This window comes from Stigmatopora argus, chromosome 7, assembly GCF_051989625.1.
Source record: "Stigmatopora argus isolate UIUO_Sarg chromosome 7, RoL_Sarg_1.0, whole genome shotgun sequence".
In the NCBI taxonomy this organism is placed as follows: domain Eukaryota; kingdom Metazoa; phylum Chordata; class Actinopteri; order Syngnathiformes; family Syngnathidae; genus Stigmatopora; species Stigmatopora argus.
The window spans coordinates 16,196,119-16,224,076 of NC_135393.1; the positions used below are offsets into that span (position 1 = coordinate 16,196,119).

General features: G+C 41.4%; 2 protein-coding genes across 3 annotated transcripts in view; one reads left to right on the plus strand and one right to left on the minus strand.

Annotated features, from left to right (window-relative positions):
- Nucleotides 1-421: 421 nt before the first annotated feature.
- Nucleotides 422-9,975, plus strand: LOC144077235 (arachidonate 12-lipoxygenase, 12R-type-like). Its single transcript, XM_077604805.1, has 14 exons — nucleotides 422-638; nucleotides 1,711-1,915; nucleotides 1,993-2,074; nucleotides 2,163-2,285; nucleotides 2,938-3,092; nucleotides 3,499-3,665; nucleotides 3,786-3,929; nucleotides 5,238-5,441; nucleotides 6,172-6,258; nucleotides 6,335-6,504; nucleotides 6,581-6,702; nucleotides 6,785-6,885; nucleotides 6,954-7,124; nucleotides 8,966-9,975. Exons 1-14 carry the CDS (start codon nucleotides 507-509, stop codon nucleotides 9,143-9,145), a joined length of 2,043 nt encoding a protein of 680 aa, XP_077460931.1. The 5' UTR covers nucleotides 422-506; the 3' UTR covers nucleotides 9,146-9,975.
- A 1,290-nt stretch (nucleotides 9,976-11,265) lies between these two features.
- The window catches only part of npnta (nephronectin a), a 39,246-nt gene continuing 22,553 nt past the window's right edge, over nucleotides 11,266-27,958 (minus strand). For both annotated transcript variants that reach the window (XM_077604442.1, XM_077604443.1), the window contains 9 exons: nucleotides 27,350-27,469; nucleotides 24,988-25,107; nucleotides 23,369-23,503; nucleotides 21,923-22,045; nucleotides 19,730-20,170; nucleotides 16,022-16,096; nucleotides 15,060-15,158; nucleotides 12,901-13,160; nucleotides 11,266-11,806 (listed from right to left, as the gene is read on the minus strand). In XM_077604442.1, coding sequence (XP_077460568.1) covers nucleotides 11,696-11,806; nucleotides 12,901-13,160; nucleotides 15,060-15,158; nucleotides 16,022-16,096; nucleotides 19,730-20,170; nucleotides 21,923-22,045; nucleotides 23,369-23,503; nucleotides 24,988-25,107; nucleotides 27,350-27,469 — 1,484 coding nt within the window. In that variant the 3' untranslated portion in view covers nucleotides 11,266-11,695. The remainder of the gene's footprint in view (nucleotides 11,807-12,900; nucleotides 13,161-15,059; nucleotides 15,159-16,021; nucleotides 16,097-19,729; nucleotides 20,171-21,922; nucleotides 22,046-23,368; nucleotides 23,504-24,987; nucleotides 25,108-27,349; nucleotides 27,470-27,958) is intronic.

A 27,958-nucleotide genomic window follows, 5' to 3' on the forward strand; every position in this document is an offset into this window, starting at 1 on the left:
TTACCTTTATCTCGCTATCTATATCGTTGTGTAACCCAATTGTTTTCTGGCAGGGAAAACAGCAGCGGCACACCTTGCCTAGGTGAACCTTTCAAGCTGATAATCAGGAAATTCTCGATTTTACCTTTATCTCGCTATCTATATCGTTGTGTAACCCAATTGTTTTCTGGCAGGGAAAACAGCAGCGGCACACCTTGCCTAGGTGAACCTTTCAAGCTGATAATCAGGAAATTCTCGATTTTACCTTTATCTCGCTATCTATATCGTTGCGTAACTTAATTGTTTCCTGGCAGGGAAAACAGTACCGCGCAAAACCTGCTAAGTGGGGCTCACCTTTCTTAGGAAAGGTGCAGTTTACGACATTGCATAGACACACCTAGCAAAACCTGCTACAAGTACTTCCCACAAATGAGCATGCACCGTATAAATAACGGTTGTGGACGATTGGCCGTTTGAAAGAAGTGTTTTCCCGTGTCAGCGTTCCTCGTCATAAGCAAGAAAGAACCATGGTGGACTATCATCTAAGCATCCACACCGGCAATCGGGCATTCGCTAGCACCATCAACACTATCAACTTTAAGCTAGTGGGCACCGAGGGCGAGAGTTGCTGCACCTGGTACAATCGTTTGTTCAGTTGGGTAAGAATGAAAATGTTGTCTTGTTTTTGATTGGTCGCCAAACTATGTTAAAAGAATCATTCATTGTTCCGAAGAACAAGTGGGCAGGAAAACTGAAATGTAAGATTTATTGATTTTTCACAAGAAAAATGGGCAGGTAAACAGAAATGGAAGATTTATTGTTTTTTTAGGAGAAAAAATGGACAGGTGAACAGAAATGGAAGATTTTTTTTTATTTTATTTTTGGAGAAAAAATAGGCAGGAAAACAGAAATTGGATTGAATAACTTTATAACTTTATTGGATAACTTTATTCATCCCGTATTCGGGAAATTTCATTGTGACAGTAGCAAGAGGGTGAGAATGCAAATACAGGAAAGGCATAGTTACACATAGTTACAAGTTAGACAATACAGTCACAAAAGCCGCAGAACAACAAAGCAAAAGCACAAAGTACAAATCAAAGCATTAAGAATCACTAAATCAAATCATTATGACAGAAAAGCAGCAAAAACACAAAACGAGCAAGAGTGGACGGAGCTACCGCCGCCGGCTGCCACTTGAACGGCGCCATATTGGTTGCGGTAGCTAAAATGGATACAGACTCAAAAAGACGTTTTAAAGTTTTTTCCCCTCTTGCTGCTTTAGACTGTTTAGGATTGCTACATAGTACATTTAGTTGTGGTAATAATGTGCTACAGCGTGGACGCCACGCTCGTTTGCTTTGAGTGAGGACATTTTCTGTCCTATGTTTCGTCCCTCCCATGTTGACTTCAGGTCTGGTAAGGTCTCATTTCTCAACAATGGTTTCTTCCCCCCATTTCTACTAGCCGTCTTTCTTGACATGCCAGATAGCCTTTTCGATAACGTTTTGAGCCTTTCCCCCCCTTTTTCATGATTTAAAACAGTTCCCCGCTAGCATGTCTGATGCCGTAGTGGCGACCTGTTGCCCCCCTCTCACGGATCACCTCTTTCAAATTACCCCCGCCGCCAAGACTCGTCTTCCTTCCAGTCTCAGTTCTTCTAAAATTGACTCTTTAAAATTGTGCAGTCCATGTTTTATTTTGACGGGCACATTTTTTATTCTTTTGAAGGGCTCTACTCTAACCATATCCTGCCCCAAGTCCCTCGGACAGCTGGTCCTGATAGAGCTGGAAAAGCAAGCCAATTTAATTTGGAACATCGATGATTGGTTGCCCGACAAGGTGGTGGTGACATCCCCCGAGAACGACGTCTACACCTTCCCCATTTACTCCTGGATCCATGACGGGGATATCCATACCTTCAGGGAGGGCAAAGGTGTGGTGTCCTTCTGGGTACTCTTCCTGCGTACTACCCAGAAATAACCCAGGTGCCATCCGATTGTCTCTCTCCAGCTTTGAGGATCTTTGACGACACCAGCTCTTTGGGTTGGGAAGCGAGGAAGCAAGAGATGATCCGGCGCAGTGATAAGTACAAGTGAGGGTTCACTGGGACAACATGTTCTTTTTTTACATTTCAAGTGTCCACTATCTGAAAATATGCTAACCGTTTACTCCCCCAACAGCTGGGAAAACTATCAGCCTGGTCTACCGTACTGCATCAACGCAGATGGGACAATTGACTTGCCCAGAAAGGCTCGGTTTTCTCTTACCAAGTTTATCGAGTTAGGATACACGGCGGTCACAGGGTAAGCAAGCGCCTTACAAACCTTACCGTATTTATTTTCTATACCGCTTATCCTGGCAAGGGTCACGGGGGGTGCTGGAGCCTATGCAAGGCAACTACGGGCACCCGGTGGGGTACACCCGGAATTGTTTGCTAGCCAATCGCAGGGTACAAGGAAACGGATAATCGTTCACGCTCATAGCTAGGGCAATGACGAGTGTTCAACCAGCTAGCTTAGCGTGAGTGTTTTGGGGGGGTGGGTGGAAATCGGAGTACCCGAAGAAAACCCACGCAGGTCCGGGGACAACATGCAAACTCCACACCAATCTTACACACTTACCGTATTGGCCCGAATATAAGACGATCCCCTCTTTTTCGAGACTCCAGTTTGAAAAAAAACTTTTTGAACACCAAATTCATTTTTGATACAGAAAATAATTACACTACATCTGAAACAAATGATTAGAACAATATATTCCAGAGAAAAAGCATGTTATTTTGCCTCATTCCAATTATGCAAAAACTATCTATCACATCTTAATATCTGAACGAGCGAGGACCAAGCAAAAACCGAAGGCTGCTATAGACAAACAGGGTAACGAGACAATGAGGAACAGCTGGGTGATTTGGGAGCCAGCATCAATATCAGAGCACTGCCTTATGTGATTTGTTCTTGTCAATTTCATTTTGGTTTATTGTGAAAAGGCTGCTATTTTGTTTCTCAGGTTCATCCAGCGTTGGTTTTGGGGTCTGGAGAACAACCAGGAAAATTGGAAAAATCTTGACCAGATCCACCTTGAGTTCGACCACAAAGGCATCAAAGTGGCAGGTACAGAGGCTTAATGCTTCTTTCGTTTTCCGCAACATTGTTTAAAATGATATCAACGTTCCTTCCCCAATTCGCCATTTCGGTCAGTCTGTTCCTTATGTGTGTGCCACGCAAGTGGGAAGTAGTCGCATTCCAGGGAGTCCTTGAGTCACGACCGAGTTCTGTTCCTACGCTAGCGACGTAACCCGAATTTCCGCAAATGTCTCAGAGTTCAATATTAAAGTTTAAATTGACATCAAAACCCTTTAACATTCAAATCCAACATTAGACGCTGTACTTATCGTTATTGCCGAGATTCGGTTGGAAAGTTAAGCTTTTCAATAGCTTATTTGCAACCGAGAGAACGGAACAGTGGAAACATCGTAAATCGGTGACGTGGAAGCGTTCTTCACTCTGTTTTTGTCAGAATTTGTCCAGCAACACTGGAAGGAAGATTGGCTGTTTGGTTACCAGTTTCTAAATGGCACTAATCCCAATTTGATTCAACGTATCAAAATTCTGCCCGCTAACTTCCCCGTGACGGATGATCTGATCCGCTTTCCCAACAATTCCAACTTGGCTCAGGAGTTGAAGGTAAGGCTTTTATTCCGGATGTTTCCAATGTCGAGAATGTCAATAGCGCATTAGCTCGCCATCGCGATCCTTGTAGCATCTGCGATCAAAGCGTGTGGATTTTGTTTGCTCTCTAAACAGCTTGGCAACATATACCTGTGCGACTTCAAGAACCTGGATGGGATGAGCGCCAACATTGTCGATGGGGTTCAGCAACACTTGATGGCGCCCCTCGTTCTGCTTCACCAAAGACCTGATGACAACCTGATGCCCATCGCAATTCAGGTGATTTAAGTTGACTCAAATGCATGGATTTCCGACAACTTGAAATTAGTCTGTGTTGGATTTGGCATACGGGACCGTGCTAACACCTTGTTGGATTCTTTTCTGGGCTTCCTTGCGTCTTCTGGTCAGAGAAAGCGTCTTGATTGTTTACGTGTCACAATACAGGTTGCGTGCCATCCATTCGCATTAAGTCATTCATCAGCCCTGAAAAAATAAAGCAATATAAAAATGGAGTTTAAGGGTCGATAGATACTGGCCTATTACTACAAAGTCTCAAGACATCTGTTTCACAAATAACAAGAATGGGACTTTAAAGTTAGCATCCACAAGAACAACAACAACAACCGCTACTGGAAACAATTTCGTAACAACCATTTGCCGACGGACTTTATATGAAGTCTGCAAATTTGATTTCATTTTTTTTCTTTAAAATTCCCCCTGACTCTTCACCAATGTTCCCTCTAAACTGCGCGCGTGCGCAATTGCACACTACTCTCGTCTTCTCTGCGCACGGCAAATCATATGGAGCGCACAAAATAAAATCCCCCCCCTTTTTCCCCCATGATGGCGCCGTTCAGGCGGCAGCCAGTGGCAGTAACTCTGTCCACTCTTATGTTTTTCGTGTTTTACAGCCCTTCTATCTTTTTTTTAAAATACATTTTATTATTTCTTAATACATTCCTTTTTACTTTACTGTGCAAATAGAAGAACAAGCGGTGAAATCGGGTGAGAACTGTCTAAATCTGCTGTGTGTGGTTGTGTGCGTGCGTGTGTCTAGTATGTGTGATCGTTTGAGTAGACATGCACCTGCTTATGGCAGGTGTGATACTGGTGTGTGCCCATAGCGAGCAATGATGATATTGCTCACACTGGTACTCAGTGTGCTCAGGGAGGTTCTTTCTGCCCAGACAAACAAAAAATTAGAGGGAACATTGCTCTTCAGACTAAAAAATTCACCTTGCGAATAGTTTTTCACACTATAAATCACACTTTTTTGCTGCGACTAATACTCAAATGCAGCTTATAAACTATGTTCTTTAATTCGCTTTCTGAACACCGACAGCCTGTTCCATTGTTTTTTTTAGGGTAGAGTTATCTGAACAACTGTTATGTTAACAGATACCTATTTAGCTAGTTGTTGTCCATTTTACTTATGTTACTTTAATCACTAGCATTGGCTGGCAACTTATACTCAGGTGCGACTTATAGTCCCAAAAAATATGGTAATTCATACAGCTTCATCAAATACGATCTAGAAAGGCACGGCCGGATCATTGACAGCAAAGTGCTTTATTCCTTCTCCGCTAGCTGAAGCAGAAGCCGGGAGAGGACAACCCAATTTTTCTCCCGACGGACTCCCATCACAACTGGCTGTTGGCGAAAATCTTTGTGCGGAGCGCCTTTTTCGCCGAACACCAGCTCAATGCGCATTTACTGCGCACTCACCTACTGGCCGAAGTTTTTGCAGTGTCGCTGCTTCGCAATCTTCCAATGGTGCATCCCTTGTACAAGGTAACTGGAACGTTTCGGTAAAAAAAAGTCAAAATCTTATTTATGGTCCTTCCCTCGTACTCAGTTGGATTCGCGGATCACATTAATGGCAACTAGATCTCATGTGGGCTGGACCATTTTATTTTTGCCATGCTATACATGGGCATTTTAAAAGAAAGCTTTACTATACATGGTCATTTTTTGAAGAAAAAGTCTTACTATACATGGTCCTTTTCTATGAAAAAAGCCTTTCTGTACATGGTCATTTTTAATGAAATTAAGCCTTACTATACATGGTTGTTTTTTAATTAAATTAAGCCTAATATACATGGTCATTTTAATGAAATTAAGCCTTACTATACATGGTCGTTTTTAATGGAAAAAAGCCTTACTATACAATATACATGGTCATTTTTAATGAAAAAAAGCTTTACTATACATGGTCATTTTTTGAAGAAAAAGTCTTACTATACATCAGGGGTGGCCAGGTGCGGTCCTCGAGAGCCGCAATCCGGTCTATTTTCCATATCTCCCTCCAGCAACACACATGAATCAAATTATCGTGATCGGCATCAAGCTTCTGGACAGCTTGCTGATGAGTTGATCATTTGATTCAGGTGTGCTACAGGAAGGAGATGTAAAAAAACAGACCGGTTAGCGGTTTTCGAGGGCCTGAAATTGGCCACTCCTCCCCTAGTGCGCCACTTATGACCAAGGCCCGCACATTTGACACCCTTCTCTATCCCTTTAGCTCCTGGTACCCCACACTCGCTATACCATGCAGATAAATGTGTTAGCTCGAGACCTGCTAATCGGACCCAAATCAATCTTGTCAAGGGTAAGTGGAGTTTTTCCCCTCAACGTGACTTTTAAAAACCTGCGTTTACGTAGGCGCTGGTCTCGTTACGTCTCAGACTGCTGCTGCAGGCGGGGAAACATTGTTCAAGATCATCGAGCGATCGCTGTCCAAGACCACCTACAGGTCGCTTTGCCTCCCTGACAGCATTCACGATCGCGACATGCAGCAGACGCCCAACTTCTACTACAGGGATGATGGACTTCGGCTGTGGGACATCATCTACAAGTACTATAAGATCCACCTCCAAGCCAACGAGAAGCCTCGCTCTCCAAACAATTAAACCCACATTTTTTCCCCAAAGATTCGTGCAGGAGATTATCCTGCACTACTACAAGAGCGATGAGGAAGTCCAGCGAGACACGGAGCTCCAGACGTATATCGAGGACATTTTTAAATTCGGCTTCCTTTCCAATACAAAATCCGGTGAGCTTTCCGGATCGCCGCCTTTTCCACGGTTCCGCCAGAGAGAGAGCAGCTCCGCCATGTCATTTTTTTCCCATTCCAGGAATCCCTCAGAGATTCACCACTGTGTCAGATCTGATACAATTTGTCACCATGGTGATTTTCACCTGCTCGGCCCAGCATGCAGCTGTAAACAGCGGACAGGTGAGATCAAATAAACCAGTCTTGCTTTCTATTCCGGCCAGTCTGAATTCAAGTCAAACCATTTGCAGTACGACTATGGCGGCTGGATGCCCAACACCCCCTCAACCTTGCAGCAAGCTCCCCCCAGCAAAAAGTGTAAGGCAACCGAGAACACCGTGTTGCAGACTTTGCCAACTAAGGGCGTGACCGCCCAGGGAATGGGCACCATCTGGCTGCTCAGCCAACAGAGTTCAGACTTTGTAAGTAAAGCAAATTTCAGGAAAAATATCTGTGGAAAAAAATGCTCATCCTGCGTTAGGGTAATTTTTTTCCCTTAGTTCTTACCTTGAAAGGGTAGAATTTTTAATCTACATGGCTGAATCGGATAGTCATATATATATATACACGCACACACATATGCATACATATACACATATATGTACACATACACACACATCGTGACCGGACGTTTGGTTGACGGATTCGCTCGGTCTCAAAATTATAATCATGAGAGAGGGAACTGTCCGTCGACCAAACGTCCGGGTACCCACACACATACATTTACACACATACATATACACATGTATATACTTATACATCATACCTGTCAACCTCTCCCGATAACTGCCCTTATAAATGATTATGATTCCCCTTACAAACCCCAAAAAAACCGTATATCTACGCATGCGCATGTCATCCTTTATCGATATTGCCGTACGCACCGCTAAAAAAATACATACGATTGACGATAATTTTTGCTGGTATACCGTGACAATAGTAACGATCGATGACAGTAGCGTCGTTGGCTACCAGCCTACGAGACTATCTGGATTTTAGCCAAAACGGTCTTGTTGAGATTGGTTTTCATAAATATTGGCGATTTTTTTTTTTTTCCCCGTACAAAAGTCGGTGTACGGCGTACATGATTTGAAATGGTAAAAAAACGTATACAATACGTACAAAACGTACAAGTTGACAGGTATGTATACATACACACACACACACATACACATTTACATACACGTATACACATGTATATACATACGTACACAAACATTTACATACACATTGTTAGGTTCATCCAATTGTATGTTTATCCTTAGGTATTTCCAATTTAGCTTTCAATAAAAAAGGCATCTGTAGTCACATCACCATTTAATTCTTGCAAGAAGAGAATACATCCAGCCGCTCGTCCGATCAAGATTATTCTAACGAGTGGCATTATGTCCTGCCCATTTAAGGCCTCAAATCAAAACAATTACAAGGTTATCGACTCGATCCAATTGCGTAAGCAAGAAAAAAAACAATTCCATAATCAAGCAAACCTAGCGTCAACCTAGCGTCACAAATTAAAACAATATGCTTGATAGCCATCCGCTGAACCAACAACAATTTAAGCGTCCTTCACAGATCTTCATTGCGAACTTGCATCTGGGGAAAGGGTTGAGGCATATCTTCCAGTAATCAGTCCTCGGAGCAAGGACTCAATGTATTGTTTATGTCCTAGCAAACTTGTATCTCTCGCTGGTGGCTATCTGTCCTGGAGAGCGACCTCGGAGTAAGCGTTTGTCTTCGTTGAAAGCACATATTAATTCTAACTCTAACATAAAAGCGATCAACACATATATATATATATTGTTTAATATAGTTACACATTTAGGATGAGCATTACTATTCCTAATAAGCAAATATATTGATTAATATAGTAAGCATGTATATTATAAGGCTTTATATTCATTGCAAACACATTTATAATAATGATTACTCCAACATACATATACACATGTATATACATATACGTACACATATATACACACATGTATACATAATCAATAATTTTTTTGATACTCTGAACAGGTACTTTCAATTAATGCGTGTAAAAAAAAAAAGTGTGATAGTGGCACTTTAGAATAGGGAGTTACTTCTCAATCACCCTGTATATTAAAAAAATCAAAATAAAAAGCTTCCTTCCTGAGCTTCTACTTCAATTGGGAGTACCCTCAGAAGTCTGTAAAGTTAAAAGGAAAATCCCCACGTTTTCGAGAATTTGTTAATAGCAGAAAAGTCGCACGTAATTGACGGCTACTCTTGGTGTGGACAGGTCCCCCTGGGAGATTACCCAGAGGAGCATTTCACCGAGGAGACCCCCCGTCAGCTTCAGAAGGATTTTCGAACCAGCCTTGACGAGCTGTCCGCCAAAATCGTCTCTAGAAACACCGATCTGAAAATCCCTTACACTTACCTGGATCCAAGTAATGTGGAGAACAGCATTGCCATTTAAAATGACCAAAAGTTTGACCTAATGATGAAGCTGGATTTTTTTTTAGACATCATGCTAGTCCAACATTTCACCTGCATTTTCCTCTGGAATTATTTTACGTGTTCATAGCGGAGCTGTTTATCATCTAAATGTTTGAATGATGTGAAAATACAAGTGGAAAACTCATGCATTTAAAATCGGATTTAATAATAGCAGTGACCACCGAGAAGGAATGAAGTGTCAACTCTTGGATTCATTCTCTCGACAAAATACAATTGTTTTAGAGAGGAATTATCACTTGAATTGCTTTAATTTGATTTTCAGATTAGGTCTAGCAAATGTAACTTCATTTTAAATTCTACTAAAACCTAGCATCGAACATATTAACAATGATTTTTACTTGATTTTTTTTCTCCTAAAGACGGTCTTTTTAAATCCAGCACTATAAATAACGTAAGTGCTAATATTACATTAGTTACATTATTGAGGGCCTTTGATGTTAAATTATTTGAGAACAATTTCCCTTTCAGACATCAACATTGTAGCATTGTCATTTAAAAAAAAAAAAAAAAAATTACGGCTTTTGCAAAGGAAAGCTTTTTTTTTAGTATTTAGACCAACTATAAGTTAATACAACAAATCGAAATATAGCTTTGGTATTTATTTTCAATACCATTCATTTGATGAAAAAATGATTTAATATTAAATCATGACTGAGTAAAAGAAGCCAACTGAAAATTCTGTCAATCAAACATTTATTTACATTCTGCTCTGCGCTATTTTGGAATATGGTAAACATGCATATGACGCAATGTAAAAAAGAAAAAGAATCATTAAACAAATCAATCCAACATCTTGTGCCCTTTCTTCATCAGAGCAATGCAACAAATGTGTTTTACGTGTTTTGGAGGACGTGGAATAATTCAATATACGCATGGCTTTCAATGAAAATCAACCAAGAATTTAGGTGTGTGATTAATTAACATGGCTGAATTTACACAATGAAAAGCTTGCAATTGAGTATGTACATTTATTGGAACAAAATTTAGAAAAAGTCAATGGCTGCCAAATATTTTGACATTTTTAAATAGTAAAAAAAATCCTTTTGCACTGTTAAAAATGGATTGGACATTAAAAATAAAGCCAGTTTGTTTGTAACTTTGACAACAAAAGTATAGAAATAGCTGCACCGTTAAAGGGGGAAATGCGCTACCACTAAAAAAAATAACATGCTCGCATTGAACACATTTACGTAGTAATTGTAAGGAAAAAAAGCTTACCGTTATATGAGAATAAAATTGACGTTTTCTCTGTAAATCCTCTCGTGAAATTGCAGAATCATCTCAGGACATGTAATTCATGTATTCTTGCATTATAATCATTTTTATATCCTTTCAAAAACAACATAGGATCATCATATTCACAATTTAGCCTCTTTTTCCTGCAAAACAATTGCTTTAGTCACATAATACTTTGTAGGATTTCTTAAAACAGCAACGGCAAGCTAAATGTCATGTTTTTTTTTGCCTTAAAAATGTGATTCCGGCGCAGACGATTTTTTTTTTCCATCGCGTGAATAGACACAATTAACAACGGTTCACTGTACAATACTTTTGTTCTCATAAAATGTAAACCGTCTTCATAAAACCAGTACTTGTCGTTAAAATACTTCATTTCTTTTAACAATTTCATTTCCTAACCGTTTCTGTCAATTGTGAAACCTTATTCTCGAATCATGTTGTGAGCCGTTCCACCAAAACCACGTTCCATTTTACATGTAAACACGCACCTCAGAAACTTTCATTTCAATGTTCGCATCCTAAAGTTTATATTTGAGTGTACTTTTGGAAGTAGACTCCTTATCCGTCTTGATAAACGAGCTTAAAAGAGCAAAGTTGGCAGGTTTTGAACAACTTTCACTAAGTCACAGATATCAGCTGCTAAATGCTAAAATGCTAACTAGCATCAATTTTCGCTCAATAACCCAAATGACACGGAAATAAGAACAAATAATGGTTATAACATTTTTTGCTTAGCAAAGTTTAGAATGTTTTGAATTCATTTCTTTTGTCATACGCGAAATGGCGTTTTCGCTGCTTTTCGCCAAAATGGCGGATAACATCCGCTTTGCGTTCCAAAAATGTGATTTCAATGTATTTTTTGGACTGGCTCGACTCATAACGTGCAGTGACGAGTGGTTTCAGTGGAATGGCTCACCTTTCTCACCCGTGGAGTCGATTGTCAGTCCGTTGTCATGTTGCTCTTCTCGGAGGAGGAAGAAAATCCTCGTTGGCGCCGTCGCCACAGCGATGAGCAAAGCAGCCAGCTGGGAGTTTTGGGTTGTCGGCCAACGTTACCGTGGCAACCGCACGTTCGGACTTGGCCGGCGTGCGGTTCGGCCTTTGCGTTTGGGGAAGCGCTCGCTGTACACTGGTTCGGACGCCAGGAGGCGCCCCGTGCGAAATAGGGGACTCCGACCCAGAGTCGCGTCTCTTCCAGGTGGTCAAATTGTTTTGTTTTTTTGTTTTTTTTGTTTGTCGTCTTCCCGCTTTGTTAATGGAGTCGACCCCGTCAGAGGCCTGTGGGGTTGCGCTCGTCTGCGCAGGAGCCTTTGGCTAGCGAGATGTCGTCCACCGCCATCTCGCCGCTGCGTCCCCGCCCACGCTCGCCCTTCAGGACCACCTGGAGGGAGCATAGTCACACTTTGACAAACATCGGTTTCGGAGTAGTGCTTGAGACGACGACTACTATGACACTTTGGGATTTATAATCCTCAGCATCTCCATCTATGCTAACTTGGAGCTCCGCCTCTTCGAAGCTACCGTCTCTAATCATCTAACCCCATCTATCAGTCTATCCATCGCCACGGCAACAGAAAAGGGGGCTCAGAGCCAAGCGCCCTGGTTGAATCCTGCTTCAATACCAAACTCTGCCTTCAGTGCCGTGTGCGGTCGATTGGTTGCCGGTCTTTTGGTCGCCCGGACCGCGACAACGGGCGACCAAAAGACCGGCGACCAAAAGACCGGCGACAAAACAAGGTAAAACAACACGGTCTACGCATCAATAAAAGCCAACAGACCGTGCGTTCACGCTGTTCGAGCTCTCTCCCCGTCCTGCAGTCTGGTGATGAACCTATTTCCTTTAAATTGGTCTCACTCTTTCTGTGCCTGTTCCTGAAGTTGTTTTACAGACCCATACAGACTCCACAGTCATAATGATCCAGGAAGTGTACTACCGTATTTTCTCGCATATTAGCGCGTATAAGCTGCACCCTTAACATTGCCTTAAATTGTTGTATTTTACAATTTGTCGCGTGTAAGCCGCCCCCTGATTAACAATTTTCACCTTCATATTGATGGTTTTAATCGTGTGCGGTTGATTGGTCGCTGGTCTTTTGGTTGCCGTCTTTTGGTCGCCGGTCTTTTGGTCGCGGTCTTTTGGTCGCCCCGACCGCGACAACGGGCGACCAAAAGACCGGCGACCAAAAGACCGGCGACCAAAAGACCGGCGACCAAAAGACCGACGACAAAACAAGGTAAAACAACACAATCTATGCATCAATAAAAGCCAATAATGGCCATGAGCAGTTTCACTGAGCCAACGTGTGAGTGTAGAAGAGTTTGTATGTACATGCGTTGTCCCTTTAAGAAGCTACGTCAGTCAGGGTCTTAACAAGTTCTCCAATAAAAAACAATAAAAGTCCGGGAAATTTGGAGCTTTTCTTTAGCCTAATAATTACTAGGGCACCCCCTTCCAAGACTGAAAGAGTTACTCACGCTCTCTAGGCCCGCCCCCCACAGCGTGATCTGCGTTTGCCTCCAGCCGTTGCCGCCAGTGCGGCCCCAGACGGCCGGGCTGTAGCGGTCCCCCTTCTTGACAAACACCTGCAGCATTCCCAGGTGGTGGCCCGCCATCTTGTGGCGGAAGGACAGGCAAAGGTTACCCTGGTTCCAGGGCGGGGTCAGGGGCAGGACCAGCCTGGCTCCCCGCCCCGTCCTCTTGTCGCCCACTTCGGGAATGGTCAGGTAGCCGCCGCCTAAAAGGGAGATTCGCCGAAATATGGCCGACAGAGTTGGTTGAGGACAAAATACAGTAATCCCTGAAATATCGCAGATAATGTAGACCAGATATGGCCATAAGAAGACAAAATGAATTTACCATATTTTCTCGCATATAAGCCGTATTTGTAACCAAAAAAATGACTGAATCAAGGGTACGGCTTATATGCGCACAAGATTTACAGCAGACTCTTACACCAGTAGATTTTGGCAAATTAACATTTACTATTTATTGGTTGTTTTACTGGATGAATGACTAACTTCCTTATGATATTGACCCTAATATTGTGCTTTTGATTCATACAGTATCTCAGAAATACCACATGCGATGATTATTCTAAAGATTTTCCCTTCAAAGTAACACATTTGTACTCCCAATGACAAACCATGAATATGGAGGTGAAAATTGCGAATCGTTGGGCGGCTTATACGCGAGAAATTGTAAAATTCAACCACTTTAAGGAAATTTTAAGGATGCGGCTTATATGCGAGACAATACGGCAATACAATAAATAACTCTAACATAAAAGCACAGCGTTCAACACATATATGTATTGATTTAATATTGTTACACATTCAGGATGAGCATTACTATTCCTAATAAGTAAATATATTGATTAATATAGTAAGCATGTTTATAATAAGGCTTTCTATTCCTAAGTAAGCATTGCAAACACATTTATAATAATAATTATTCCAACAGCAAGGTTTTGTTCTTAAAAGTACAGACGCTCCCCTACTTACGAACATTCGAGTTGCGAACAACGGTACATACGAACATGTCTGCGAATATGGCATATGTCGAAAAATGTTCGGATGGAGATGCTGTAAGTTCGTAAGTTAGATTTTGTATTGCGCGCCTCTTTCCGAGTAGTGCTTCTTTCCGCCGCTAATACCGACGCTTGGCGCTGTGAGAGGGAGGAGGCTCAGCAACGTGCCGAGGAGGAGGAAGAAACGCCTGTCCCCATGAAGAAATTCGCTCATAGATAAAGCCATCACGCTCTTCGAGCAGCAAGACCCAAATATTGAACGTTGCACAAAGGTTGCAAATCAATTGAATGATGCCATACAGTGCTACCTCATCATTTATGATGAAAAAAAGAAGGAAACTGTACAATCGTCATTAGATCGCTTCTTTCGACCAGTTTCTAGTAAATCCTCCAAGGAAGATACTCCTCAACCCTCAACTTCTTCCTACATTGAAGTTACGGAGGAGGAAGTCACTTTTGAAACCTATTCCAGCGACGACGAAGACCCTCATGATATAAAATCCTCCTCTTCCTCCTCCATCATCTCCTTAAGCATCGAGTACATCTTCCAAAAGTAAGTCAAACTTCATTTTATTTATCTTATTACGTACATGTACATACTGTGTGTTACTTACACAAGCCTTAAACTTACTTATATAAACCTTCAATATACTTATATAGGCCTTAAACATAAATTATAATACAAAATATAGCACTGAAGCAACTTACGAACAAATTCACCTTACGAACAATCGCACGGAACGTAACTCGTTCGTAAGTAGGGGAGCGGATGTATTTACATTTTTAATATAAATACATTATTTTTAGATATGAACACATTCGTCTTTTCATATGCGTTTCACTGTAATATTTCATAAATACACTTCTTGATAATTGTACTTGTGTTGTACAGTTTTTTTATAGGCACGAAAATGTAGTAATTATAGGGGTGATCCAACTTTGCTGTTTTTCGATTATCGCTGCCATGTCTGGTCTACAATATCCGCAATATTTGAGTGATTACCAGACATGCAAAATTGAAGTAGTGACGTAAAATGAACTCATTAAATGCCATTGACAGCGTCGTCGTTAAATCTCCGTTTAGCGAGACGGAAATCCTCTCGTTACCTGCCGGGTCGGGCGTGGTCTCCCAGTGCACGTCACCCTCGTTGTCCCTGATCCAGCCGCAGAGGCCGTCGTCGAAGGAGCAGCTCAGGAAACCCGAATCTGACCACAAAATTGCCCAACCATATTTCAATGCTTGGTTAATTAAAAAAAACATTCCATTCTTGAAAGCCCTCTTCCAATAGCCGCCTTGTTTAAATTTGCAATAGTTAAATGGTTTAAAATAATTCCTCATCATAATAAGTGGTAAAAGGTTGCCATGGCGACGCTGTGACTCAAAAGAACAGCAATCGGTTCGTTCCGATTCGAGCCAAGCGGACAGCTGGGTCGAGAAAATATGAAAAATGACATTTGCGGTTGTCCTTATTGTGCCTTTTGATGAGCTTTCCAAAACAGTCTTGATACTTGAATTGCGACTACAATTGAGCCAGTAATTGAATTCTGTCCATCAAATTTGATGATGATAAACATTCCTTCTTTTAATAAACAGATTTCTGAAATTGAATCTTGTTACTGTAGTTTTAGCTGTGGACATAAACAAACTTATTCGTATTAGTTTGTATCAGCGAATACTGACAAGGTAAAAATTACTTAGCATTCCGTAAAAAAATATTCTCGTTCTTTCCAAAACACAAACTTTGACAAAAATGACTTTGCATTTTCGTGTCTGAAACTAAACTGGCAAACATCTCGTTATTTTTTTTAGTTATCCATTCATTCTACTGCTACTACGTATTCTTCGATTATTTATTTGTCACTTTGTTTGTTGTTACTATTTCTGCACTTTGTGGTATATCTTGAAATCTCATTCTACTTGTATAACAAAAATAAGAGAGTTCAATTCAATTTGTTATGTGTTGCTATATCTTTGTCATTGAAAAAAAAATCATTTTTATCAACACTTATGATAGGTAAGTACGCTCAAAACACTCGAATGTAGATGGAAATGAGACGCGTAGGCTTACCGGGGTCATCCTTGGCCGTGTTGCCCAGCTCGATGTCAAAGTCCAGAACCGCGTTGGGGTTGTGATTCCGTGGGACTGAGGAGATAAATTTGATTGGAGTTTGAGTTTCACATAGATTTATTTAATAAGGGACAGCACATATTCCTGGACACATTTATATTCATGTTAATGAACATATTTAAATATGCAAGATTGTAGCTGACCATGTATAGAAAGGCTTTTTTCTTAAAAACGACCATGTATAGTAAGGCTTTTTTTCTTAAAAAATGACCATGTATAGTAAGGCTTTTTTCTTAAAAAATGACCATGTATAGCAAGGCATTTTTCTTGAAAAATGACCATGTAGAGTAAGGCATTTTTCTTAAAAAATGACCATGTATAGTAAGGCATTTTTCTTAAAAAATGACCAGGTATAGTAAGGCATTTTTTGTCAAAAATGACCATGTATAGTAAGGCTTTTTTCCTAAAAAATGACCATGTATAGTAAGGTTTTTTTCGTCAAAAATGACCGTGTATAGTAAGGTTTTGTTCGTCAAAAATGACCATGTATAGTAAGGCTTTGTTCTTCAAAAATGACCATGTATAGTAAGTAATTTTTATTAAATTATGACCATGTATAGTATGGCACCTTTCTTAAAAAAATGACCATGTATAGTAAGCCTTTTTTCTTAAAAAATGACCATGTAAAACAGGTGTCTCAAACCGTGTGCCGACATTTTAACCAATCAGGTGTCTTCTAAAATAAGTACCTGGCTGCAATCAACTGATTAACTGATTACACTTGCAGAAGGTATCCTCTTGTTGAGTTGGAATGAAAACCTGCACCCACTGCGGCCCTTTGAGGACCGGTTTGAGACCACTGATGTAAAGTATGGCACTTTTCTTCAAAAATGACCATATATAGTAAGGCTTTTTGAGGAGGAGTTTTTTGACAGAAGATTTTGTAAACTAAGGTTGCATCTGCATATTTAACAGTATTGTCCTATCTCAGGCGTTTGTGTTTTTTTTTATATCTGACAGTAGTGGTGTATTTTTGTCTTACAGTCCAATACTTTCAAAGCTTGGTTAAAAATAGTTTCAATTGGTTTTAGTGTTGTTTTGCAGGCCAATGACCAACTTGTTAGGCAGTAAGTCATTGTGTCGAAATATAATTTTGTTGACCCAGGTGTTAGATTGTTTCTAATGAACCTAAAATTGGATACATTTAATTTAATTGTATTGAGCTTTTTTTAATCTGTTGTTTAAAGACAAGTTGAGCGTCAAGAGTGATTCCTAGGTATTTAAATTATTGGACTACTTTGATTGTTTTTCCTTGGACAAAAACGTTGGGGTCGCTGTTATTTTTTGCTCTTTTTGAGAAGTACATACAGACAGTCTTAGATATGTTTAAGTGGAGTTGGGATTTTTCAAGCCAGTCTGGTGAAGAAAAGCCACTAAAGTTCCCACCAAATTTCACTCTGGCTATTTTCAGATGACCTCGGACGGCTCCAACAAATGAGTCATCAAAGCTGGAAGGGAGCGTGAATGCGTGAAAGTTGAGCCATGCTCGGCATCTAGAGCTTAACGTGCGCGCAGATGATCTTGAACGGAATGTGGCCAAAGCACGGAGAACCTAAACCCCCCACCGGCCCCCCTTACCACTCGTAGCGCATATAAATAAAATGATCCTCATTAAGGAAAGCGTCATTTGAACTCTGGGGATTGGAGATGGAAAATAGATCTTCATGCGTCTCCTTATTTTAAACACGGGCACAAATATATCCACTTGCGACCAAGTCATTTTTATCGGAGTTATGCTTTGCCAAACTGGAAATAATAATAATAATAATGAAGTGACAGCTTTTCTGATAGTTAATAGATCATTTTCGGATCTTGTTAGTCCATATCGTCTTTTTGAGCCGATTAGGAGCAAATAATATATTTTTAGTTCAATTTTTTGTTTACTTTTTTAAAAATAAAAACATTAACCTTAACTTTTGGTTTTTACTTAAAAGGGAAAACGGTTCATAGATATTTTTTTTAGATTTTGGCTTCAAGTCAGCTGGGATAGGCTCCAGCACCCCTGACAAGGATTATATTTCGATTTTTAAAACACTTTTTTTGTTTAAAAATCACCCCAAAAAACTTTAAATAATGCTTTTTTAAAAATAAAAAAAAAATAAGTGGTTTATTTACTTTTTTCTAGAAGAAAACCTAAAAACGGATTTTGGATAAAAAATCACACAAAAAAACAATAAATAATGCATTTTTTAAATAAATGTGTTTTTTAAGCTTTTTTTTCTAAAAGAAAACCTAAAAACGGATTTTGGATTAAAAAATCACAATTAAAAACAATAAATAGTATTTATTTTTTTAAATAAGTGTTTTACTTTTTTCTAAAAGAAAACCTAAAAATGGACAATTATCACTATAATTTTCAGTTGAATTTTAGCCTGAAACATGACACCCGTCTCATCATTCATTGCTACCCATTTTCTACTGGAACAGGGCGAATAAAACTAGAGACCATTCCCGCATTTGCTACGCTTAAAATATTCCGTCTCAATGTCCCGATGGCATTGAAAGGTGACTAAAACGGACAATAAAAAGAGCTCTAAAAGGGCTAACAATCCCTCTGAGGCTGGCATTTGGTGAAAAGGGCTGCAGTGAACAAATTCAGATGATAGTGAAGATACCCTTGATCTTTTGGCGTAAATGATGAAGCCCCATAAATATGCCGACACATCACCAGCGGGCTCCTTCCTTTTGTATTTGCTACGGACTGTCGGAATAATTGCTCTATTGGGGGGAGTGGCCTCCTCGGAGAAGCTGTGACTTGTCGCCAGGTGCTGGTGAAATCCTCACAACTCCCACTTCTAATTATGTGCTGCCATCTGCCTGAGAAAAAGCAGCTTACCTGCTGCAGCCAATTTTGCAGCTGTTGAGCATTTTTGACAGGGTTCTGTTTTGTTTAACTTTATTAATCCGGGTTGACGACATGATAGTTTAAGAATGAGTTTTTTTTTTACTTCTCCACTTTAACGGTTTGACATTAACAGACAGATTTTGGTACTTTGACTCATGTCCCTGCGCCAAAATGACTGTTCATTAACCAATCTATGACGGGAATTCATTGGTTAGTGAAATATGCGAACTGAACCCCATAGAGATGAAAAGTTTTGAAAATGATCTTTTATGAATACAGCTTTAATCCATTTTTGTGGAGTTGAGTTTTAGTATAATATGTCACTTCTTGAACCAAATGGTGTAAATCACATGTGTCAAAGTGGCGGCCCGGGGGCCAAATCTGGCCCGCCGCATCATTTTGTGTGGCCCAGGAAAGTAAATCATGAGTGGTGACTTTCTGTTTTAGGACCAAATTAAAATGTAGAGTATAGATGTATATTAAATTTCCTGATTTTCCCCCTTTTAAATCAATAATTGTCATTTTTTAATCCATTTTTCTGTGTTTTTAGTTCAAAAATCATTTTGTAAAATCTAAAGATTTATTTAAAAAAAGCTAAAATAAACATTGTTTTAGATCTATAAAAAAACTGAATATTCAGGGCTTTTAATCCATTTATAAAAAAAAACCTAAATTCTAAATATTATATCTAAAGCGGCCCGCGAACCAACCCGAGTCTGACACCCTTGGTGTAAATCATCCAATTCGTAAATGCTCATAGATTATTTGAGGAGAAGCTACAAAAAAGGAAAAAATAAACTCACTATGCACGTCTCCTCGTTGCTTGGTCACGTCCTTGTGGATGCTGTTGTCTACGGTGGTCAATTGCGGAGGCGGCGACGGAGTCGTCGCTGGCTTCGGCGTCACGTATGGCTTGCGAGTGGGCGCCACGTATGGCTTGCGAGTGGGCACCACGTATGGCTTGCGAGTGGGCACTACGTATGGCTTGCGAGTGGGCGCCACGTATGGCTTGCGAGTGGGCGTCGGCGGCCTCCTGGTGGGGACCATGGGCTTCTGGCTGGTCGCCATTGTCGTCGTTCTTTTCGGTGGCGCCATCGTCGGAGCGGTGGTGGTTCTGTGGGCCATGGTGAACACCCACCTGTGGGTTAGCGGCGGGCTTTGGGTCGTAGTGGTCCTCCTCTGGTCGATTCCGGGCAGGTAGTTGTGGTAGCTGGGCGGCGGCTCTACGACCACTTTGGGAATGGCTGCAATGACAACAAGGTGCAGATGGAGCACTGTTAGGTTCATTAATAGATATACTTTAATATAAGGTAGACATCGGAATGCATATCCAGCCATTCTATTCAAGAAGAGAATCCATCCTGACTCGTCCTCGTCACAGATGATTCTAAAGAACCGAAACCCTCTCCTGCCCATTTAGTTGCATTAGAGTCAAAACAATTAAGGTTATCTATTCAAAATAATTGCATAAGAGTTAATACGAGCAAACAATTAAGGTCGGAAATAAAAAACAACTGCATAAGAATTAAAACAAGCCAGCATCCATTCAGAATCAAAACAATTGTGAGTCTTTTCGGAGGTCGATTCGATATCGCGTTTGTTGTTGCAAGCACATATACATATAATGATTAATATTTCACATATACATATAATGATTAATATTTCACATATACATATAATGATTAATATTTCACATATACATATAATGATTAATATTTCACAAATAATGATTAATATTTTAAGCACATTTATAATAGTCCCCAAAATAACTCCAACAACCACTAACAAGTATTGACGACGTGACGAGGCAGACCATTGGCCATTAAAGGTCATAACGACTTTTCATTCAGATGTGCTTAGTCACATCATTATATGGCAGTTTAACTATACAATGGATTCAAATAACAAAATATCCATTGGTGTTGCCCTGATACTCCTATCAGAACCAATAGCGCTATGCCACTAGGATAACGAAAAAGATGGCCGCACGCTACGCTAATTTTATCATTAAGAACATTCAATCCATTTGAAGTGGGACTTCTGCCACTGAGGTAACAAAGTCCAACGCCGAATGAGCTGAAAAACTGAATATGCTCTTCCATTGGCCAACATGCACATATATCCTGTTTAACTGTCTGACTTTCTGTTATTCCCAGACAAATTCTGCCCGGCAAAATATTAACCTAACATCCCCGTCTCAGCTCAGGGGAGAAACAACATCAACGCTCCAAGCCCACGGAAAGAGTGGTGCATGCCTTTACCCCAAAAAATAGCAGCACTGGACGAAATCCTTTATCGGATACCAAAAAGGTGAGCGAGTCTTTAAAAACAATAACTAAAAACTTGGGGGAGCATCTCCTTCATCCATTGGTGCAGAGAACAATCCCATTTTGAAAAGGTAATTGTCTTTTGGGAGGACCTCTCAGAAGACTTGAGTCTCCCCCATTTTTGATACTCACCCACCCAATAGCCGCTTTGATGACGTCATGGCCCCCCTTGCCCCCTTTTGTTCCCCCATGCATTCCTCAAGTCAGGAGGTGAGATGGGGTTGTGTGAGGTTCGCATGTAGACAAAAGCTCACTAACTCACTTGTCGCCTTCTCATCTTTCACGGGAACTTTGATATGTGACGCCCGTGTGGAATAATGCTTCGGTGCCCCTCCCTGCTCCCCAACGCCCATCCCGACGCCCTTGACAAAGGGGACAGGAAGCCTATGTCCTTCCTGTTCACTAGACTGCCACGCCGTTAACGCCCGCCGAAGGACTCTGTGATTCTAATTCTCCGGGAACTAATGGAGTGTGGAAAAACTCCCCCTGAAAAATAAATACATTTTGCCAGCTCAATGTACCCTGATTAAAATAGACGGATTGGAAGAGCAACATTCTGGCTAAGTGCGATAAGGAGGCAAAAACACGGCAGCGAGCGACAATCCTTCTGAAGGAAAGAATCTCGCGGCTTTTGAGGACATTTCTTCCCGCGCCGTACGGTGGTCTTACGTTTGCAGTCGCGGCCCGTCCCCCTGTAGCCGTCTTTGCACTTGCACTTGTATGAGCCCGGCGTGTTGAAGCAGGTGGCGTAGACGCCGCAGCGGCCCAACTCCAAAGAACATTCGTTAACGTCTGAGAGGAAAGAGAGGGAGAGCAAAATTAGGACGACGTTTCCTGAGAAATCAGGACTTCACTGTTGCGCGTTTTGACCTGAACAAAAACGGCATAAGATCACACATGGTCATTTTGTCATTCATTTGTGACCTAACATGAGGTGTTTCCTCAGCTTAATTGTTTTAAGTCTTAAAATTTATTGAGTGGTCAATGTTCTAAACCAGGGGTGTCAGACTCGGGTTGGTTCGCGGGTCGCGTTAACGTCAACTCGATTTCATGTGGGCCGGACCATTTTAGATATAATATTTAGATTTTTTTTTAAATAAATGGATTAAAAGAACTGGATTAAAAGCCCTGAATATTCTGTTTTTTTATAGATCTAAAACAATGTTTATTTTAGCTTTTTTATATATTTTTAGATTTTACAAAATGATTTTTGAACTAGAAACACAGAAAAAATGGATTGAAAAATTACAATTATTGAGTTAAAAGGGGCAAAATCAGGAAATTTAATATACATCTATACTCTTCATTTTAATTTGATCCTAAAACAGAAAGTCAGCACTCATGATTTACTTTCCCGGGCCACACAAAATGATGCGGCGGGCCAGATTTGGCCCCCGGGCCGCCACTTTGTTCTAAACAGTCAATTTTGACAGCCACTATTACAGCCAGGGATCGACACACTCGCTAGAAACTGGAACGCCCAATTCAAAATGGCCAAAATCGGTGCCGATTGCCTTGAGCATTGTGAAATCAAATGTCTGTTAGCAGTAAAATACTAGTGATGAAACACTAAAGCAGGCGCGGAACAAATATGAACAGCGCCCGATTGCGAGGAGTATCAACGGGCCCCTTGATTAGCCTTGAATCAAGGTCAAATTTAAGTTCCGTCCCGGCTCAAACAAAGCACTAACTAAACTCTTATACAAGAATGATAATAAAACAGTAGACATTTGGCATCATGGGCCTAGAGAACATCTTAATAAGTAAACGTCTTCCAATTAAGTGTGTCAATGTATTTTCCAATTAAACAATAGTGTGTATGTAAAATCAAATTTAAGGAGCGTCAGACAATTTAAAAATCCAAACCCTTTGCAAAATAAAAATAAAACATGCCAAAACTGCTACACAAACACAAAATCAAAATGACCGCAATGGAACTACACTTACAATAAAAGTAGACTGACTTTAATAAATATTGTTTCTGGTAGCTCTCATTTTACATTCACATTGCAGCAATTGGCAAATCCAGTTATTTTCTTTTCTTTTCGTAAATTGTCTGAAATTTGCAAATTGCCCGACGCCACCGTATAAATGATTAAGATGAGCGACACGTACCGATGCACTGGTATTTCCCATTGATGTACTGCAGGTCGAAGCCATCGTGGCACTTGCAGATGTAACTGCCAAAGGTGTTGATGCACTTCCGGAACCTCGGGCACACGGCCATCCCGCTGGCGCATTCATCCACGTCTGCCAAAGCGGCGATAAGAGGATAGATCCATTACTCATTCATAGCCCACATCCATTGTGCTTTCTTTTCAAGGGCGTCAACGTCTCCTCTTTGTCGGGCATGTGGACTTTATTATGCGGGGACAAAAGGAGAGTCCAAATTAGAATGACTGTAGTCTGGGTTCGTCTGGGAATGGACCTCACATGCTGTTCCAGGAATATTCCTGGTGTGGCTTTCAGTGCCAAGAGTCGCAGGTCCTGTTACCCCCTTGCGTATCCCGCCACCTTTACGTCTTTCAATGGGATCTTTAACACGCCTTAATCGATCGACAATGCGGCATCTGTTCTTCGGTATTGCTAATCCACTCGTTTTGGGGTTTTATTTACACTTAGCGTATTTTCTCGCATATAAGCCGTATTTGCCGCTCAAAAAAATGATTGAATCCAGGGTACGGATTATATGTGCACACATTAAACTTAACATGCACGAAACTGTAAGGCGACAAAGACGAAACGCCATAACGCAAGACAATGCGGCCAATACGGTCATTTATTGCTAAATAGAAAACAGATAAAACGTTAAACAACATTTTCGTCTATGAATGAAATTCAAGAAAAAAAAACGTATTTTGCATTACTTGTGCCTGCCATTGTTCGCTCAGGGCGCCGCCATCTTACCTTTTATCGGTAGTTAAAAGTTAAAAGACTGGCCAGACGTGAGTAGCCTTGATAGATTTGTAGTGTTTACCATGTCAGCACATCCAAATAGTTGTTAAGGTCGATCATTAAAATCTCAGCCTTGATGCCTGTGTAATGTGTATCTCATGCCATTATTGCATCCAAAGACTTGGTGAAAACTAGACCGCTACGGATACACTTCCTGGTTGTACTGCTACATGGAAGTGAAAATTGTGAATCAGGGGGCGTTTTATATGAGAGAAATCGTAAAATTCTATATTTTTAAGGCAATTTTAAGGGTACGGCTTATACGCGGAGACGGTCAATATGCGAGAAAACACGAGAGTTTCTTCTACAAGCAAAATAACTCGGCAATTAAACTCTGCCGTAAATGTTGAGCTTTAAGACGGAAGCAGCACGTTCCGCATAACACCTGCAGCGGCCTTTGCTACTCCTCCTCCTGTCTTAAAGACTGATGTCCATTCCTTGTCGTGCAATTACCCAACGTGACCGTAGGGCAGAAATGATAACTAGTCAGGCTGAACCCCCCCTTAAAAAAACGGCTGAGCATTTCAATTGCTTCATCAAGTTGGGTTCCAAAAAATGCCGGTTTCTATTTATGGCTGATTTATATTTGCTGCCGGGTTTGCTCTACTAAACCGCTTGCATTAATATGCATGGCATGCACCGAAAAAGTCCCGAAACAAAGTTGTCTCCCGGATAAAAGGAGGAAAAACACATTCCTTTCGCCGACGTGAGTCATTTTAGCAGCCAGAGGCTCAACTTTCAAGCCAGAGAAGGTAAATAAAGACGAAGGGCCGACTTACCCACGCAGGTTCTGCCATCCGACGCCAGCCGTAGCCCCGGCGACGGACACTGACATCGGACCTCTCCTTTAAGCACCTCGCAGCCGTACTGGCAGTTGGCCATGCCGCAAGTGCGAAGGTCTGCTCGTTACAAAGAAAACAAGACACATTAGCGCGGGCCGGTGCCTCGAGAGAAAGGCCTCTCACAACTCGATCCCACACAGGATAAGGTTGATTACGGGTCACAAGGGAAGGAACAAAACACAACAGTTGTTCTCGGAGCGTCAGGGTTCAAAACAAATTCATGGCCTGTGAGCAATTTACATACTAATTTCCTGATTTGCTGTTTACTTAACAAAATGAATCTATCGTGCCAGTGAAAACAGAAAGGGCTTATAATCGTTCGCCATTGGACGAGTACAAGGGTGTCAGACTCGGGTTGGTGGTACTCGGACGTTTCGTCGAAAGACGTTTGGTCGACCGGACGTTTGGTCGAACGGACGTTTGGTAGAACGGACGTTTGGTAGAACGGACGTTTGGTAGAACGGACGTTTGGTAGAACGGACGTTTGGTCGACCGGACGTTTGGTCGAACGGACGTTTGGTAGAACGGACGTTTGGTAGAACGGACGTTTGGTAGAACGGACGTTTGGTAGAACGGACGTTTGGTCGAACGGACGTTTGGTCGAACGGACGTTTGGTCGAACGGACGTTTGGTCGAACGGACGTTTGGTCGAACGGACGTTTGGTCGAACGGACGTTTGGTAGAACGGACGTTTGGTAGAACGGACGTTTGGTAGAACGGACGTTTGGTAGAACGGACGTTTGGTAGAACGGACGTTTGGTAGAACGGACGTTTGGTAGAACGGACGTTTGGTAGAACGGACGTTTGGTCGAACGGACGTTTGGTCGAACGGACGTTTGGTCGAACGGACGTTTGGTCGAACGGACGTTTGGTCGAACGGACGTTTGGTCGAACGGACGTTTGGTCGAACGGACGTTTGGTCGAACGGACGTTTGGTCGACCGGACGTTTGGTCGACCGGACGTTTGGTCGACCGGACGTTTGGTCGACCGGACGTTTGGTCGACCGGACGTTTGGTCGACCGGACGTTTGGTCGACCGGACGTTTGGTCGACCGGACGTTTGGTCGACCGGACGTTTGGTCGACCGGACGTTTGGTCGACCGGACGTTTGGTCGACCGGACGTTTGGTCGACCGGACGTTTGGTCGACCGGACGTCTGGTCGACCGGACGTCTGGTCGACCGGACGTCTGGTCGACCGGACGTCTGGTCGACCGGACGTCTGGTCGACCGGACGTCTGGTCGACCGGACGTTTGGTCACCGGGTTGTTCCTGTTGAAACCAGCTCTCAAAATTATAATCATGAGAGAGAGAGAGTGAGTTTAATATCTAAATATCTAATATCAAAATATCAACAGTAAACTCTCTGGCCCGCCGCAACATTTTGTGTGGCCCGGGAAAGTAAATCATGAGTGCCGACTTTCTGTTTTAGGATCAAATTAAAATGAAGAGTATAAATGTATGTGAAATTTCCTGATTTTCCCCCTTTCAAATCAATAATTGTCATTTTTTAATCCATTTTTTTTCTGTTTTTAGTTCAAAAATCATTTTGTAAAATCTAAAAATATCTTTAAAAAAAGCTAAAATAAAAATTGTTTTAGATCTATAAAAAACTGAATATTCAGGGCTTTTAATCCAGTTCTTTTAATCCATTTATTTTAAAAAATCTAAATATGATATCTAAAATGGTCCGGCCCACATGAAATCGAGTTGACGTTAACGCGGCCCGTGAACCAACCAGAGTCTGACACCCCTGCTCTAGGTCATTTAGCACTATATTTCAAGGGAACTGCACAGTCACCTCTAGAGCCAGCCATTGTTGATGTGTTGGAACATGACGTTGCATTTTCAAATGAAATCATTTTAAGTTAAAATGGCCACGATTGTAATTTTTTTTCATGTAAATTGCTAAAAAACATTGGTTGATTTTTATTTCATAGTGTTGAGACAAAAAGCCTATTTTTTGTAAAGACTGGCGTGGTAAACTATGGAAGATTCGTAGTATTTGCGAGCTTTGATACTATATTGTGTATTTGTCAATCACCTAAGTATGACGTATTTATGGCCCAGTAATAAAAGTAACTGAATCTACCAATGGTTCTCGTCTAAAACTACAAAGAGAATGTTGATGAGATGTGAGGCAATTTAGGAGACATGCAAGGGCATCTGCACCCTTGCTGGGAAACACCACAGGGCTGCCAAAAACATTGCATTATCCCAAATATTTTCATTTCCTTCCCAGCCACGTAAGCGGAAACGTGGATAGATTTTGCGGAAAAGTTAGAGTTCTGGCACACTTACTTCCACAAGTGCCGTCGGGCATCATCATGAAGCCGTTGAGGCAGTAGCACTTGTAGCTGCCGTAGGTGTTCATGCACCTGTGTTTGCAGGGTCGCGGCTTCAGTCCGCACTCGTTCAGATCTGCCGACAAGACGGGAGACGGCGTCAGTAGGACCAGGGCGGGGCAGAAATTAGTCGGGGAGGGCAGAGGTCAAGAGGTCGGATGGACCAAGGGAGAGCTGCGTTTGTTGGGAAGGGGCGTGGGCTGTCCGGCGTGTTCGGACAAGCCTTCGGAGTGCAGAATTTTTTATGGGTTTTACAGGAAAAATGTCGGGAAGGGCTGGGAAATGAGGGCAGGATTTCCGATCATTTTTTCATAGGAAACTGCATGGATTTTGTAAATGATTCAAAAGGTAGAATATCTAGCATCGTTTTTTTATTTAGGATGATGTTGCTTGAGTAAAAATCTGTTTAGTTCCAAGTTTATTCACAACGTTGCCAGATTCACCTAATTTTGGGAACAAGGTTTCACGTGATGGATAAAATGCAGTAGCGGGCCGTCAGGGCCTTCAAAGCCTTCTCTGCTGGCCTAAGAAATATCTGAATGATATATTATATTTTGTCCATCAA

What these genes read in the sequence shown, in the direction of transcription:
- LOC144077235 (XM_077604805.1), top strand. Translation starts at nt 507, where the DNA reads ATGGTGGACTATCATCTAAGCATCCACACCGGCAATCGGGCATTCGCT. An exon ending in CAAAGGCATCAAAGTGGCAG is followed by an intron (nt 3,093 to 3,498) that starts GTACAGAGGCTT and finishes TGTTTTTGTCAG; the next exon opens with AATTTGTCCAGCAACACTGG. An exon ending in ACTTGGCTCAGGAGTTGAAG is followed by an intron (nt 3,666 to 3,785) that starts GTAAGGCTTTTA and finishes CTCTCTAAACAG; the next exon opens with CTTGGCAACATATACCTGTG.